Source organism: Protomyctophum bolini, assembly GCF_963924005.1.
Source record: "Protomyctophum bolini genome assembly, chromosome: 5".
NCBI classification, from domain to species: Eukaryota; Metazoa; Chordata; class Actinopteri; order Myctophiformes; family Myctophidae; genus Protomyctophum; species Protomyctophum bolini.
Window position 1 is genome coordinate 48,497,573 of NC_137866.1, and position 1,165 is coordinate 48,498,737.

General features: G+C 50.4%; 1 protein-coding gene across 1 annotated transcript in view; it reads right to left on the reverse strand.

The window, feature by feature from the left end:
* Window positions 1-483: 483 nt before the first annotated feature.
* LOC308315172 (protein NLRC3-like) overlaps window positions 484-1,165 on the reverse strand; it is a gene marked incomplete at its 3' end in the record, with an annotated part of 15,576 nt that continues 14,894 nt past the window's right edge. The window contains 1 exon segment of the mRNA XM_080763012.1: window positions 484-1,061. Coding sequence (XP_080619138.1) covers window positions 484-1,061 — 578 coding nt within the window.

Sequence of the window (1,165 nt, forward strand, 5' to 3'; positions counted from 1 at the left end):
AGGTGGTCGGCGAACATTTTCCGTCATAGTTTTAGTCGACAAAATCAACACTAACTGGTTCTCAAAGTGTGGTCCAGGGTCCCCCGGGGGTCCTTGAGGGGGTTCCAGGGGGTCCTAGAAGCTAAATGATCAAATATTAGCCATATCTTACTTTACTACAGTATTTGAAAATATCAGATCTACAAGCTCACAATGCATTGGGTCAAAGGTCAAATACATGGGGGGGTGTTGACATGACAACGTCCAGGAGCTGTAATGTGTGATGTCACTGTGATGCTTATATACATCACCACGGTGATGTCACCGTGATGTCATGAGTTACTCATGCCCAAATATGGAGTCCATGATGTCAGACTCGGCTATAGTGTCAAAGTACCCCGTGGTGACGGTGCAGGTAACCATGACAACCTGCACTCACTCAAACATGTTGAGTAACCATGGCGACCTGATGATGTCACCCTCACATAGAGCCTCTATCTCTGCTCACACAAGACGCACTGAGGAGGAGGAGTAGGAGTAGGAGGAGGAGTAGGAGGAGTAGGAGGAGGAGAAGGGTAACAAGAACCCAGCATAGAGACGTTGAGTGGGCGTGGTCTGGAAGGTGTACAGGTGTCTCAGTGAGTCAGAGCACACTGTGTAGAAGGACAGAGTCCCAGCGGGACGGTCCACATACACTGATACTCTGTTGGAGCCTCTAGAGGCAGAGACAGGGAGGACAGTCACCCGTCCGTTGTGTCTGACAGAGTAACTGGAACCATCATCACCACCACAGTACAGACTCCAGGACTTGTCATTCCCTCCAAGCCTACAGTCATCACCACTTCTTTTCCTGCTGATTGTTCCGTCAGCGACTCCTATATGAACCACTCCACTGCACTCTACCTCCCAGGAACAGCGTCCAGTCACACTCTGTGTACTCAGGACCTGTTCCCAGATATCAAACCTGTCGGGGTGATCAGGAGGACCCTGACCCCCTGACCCCCGTGTGACCTCCCTGTTGTCCTCAGACAGAGAGAGGCTTCTGTGTGCTGTGTTTGTGTCCAGTGTGAGACGCTGGAAATCTGATGAGAAAAAACAACACAGGAGACATTAAATACATCATTCACTGACTGACACACACGCACAAATGCACATGCACGGTCGGGCCCTTGCGCACACACACACA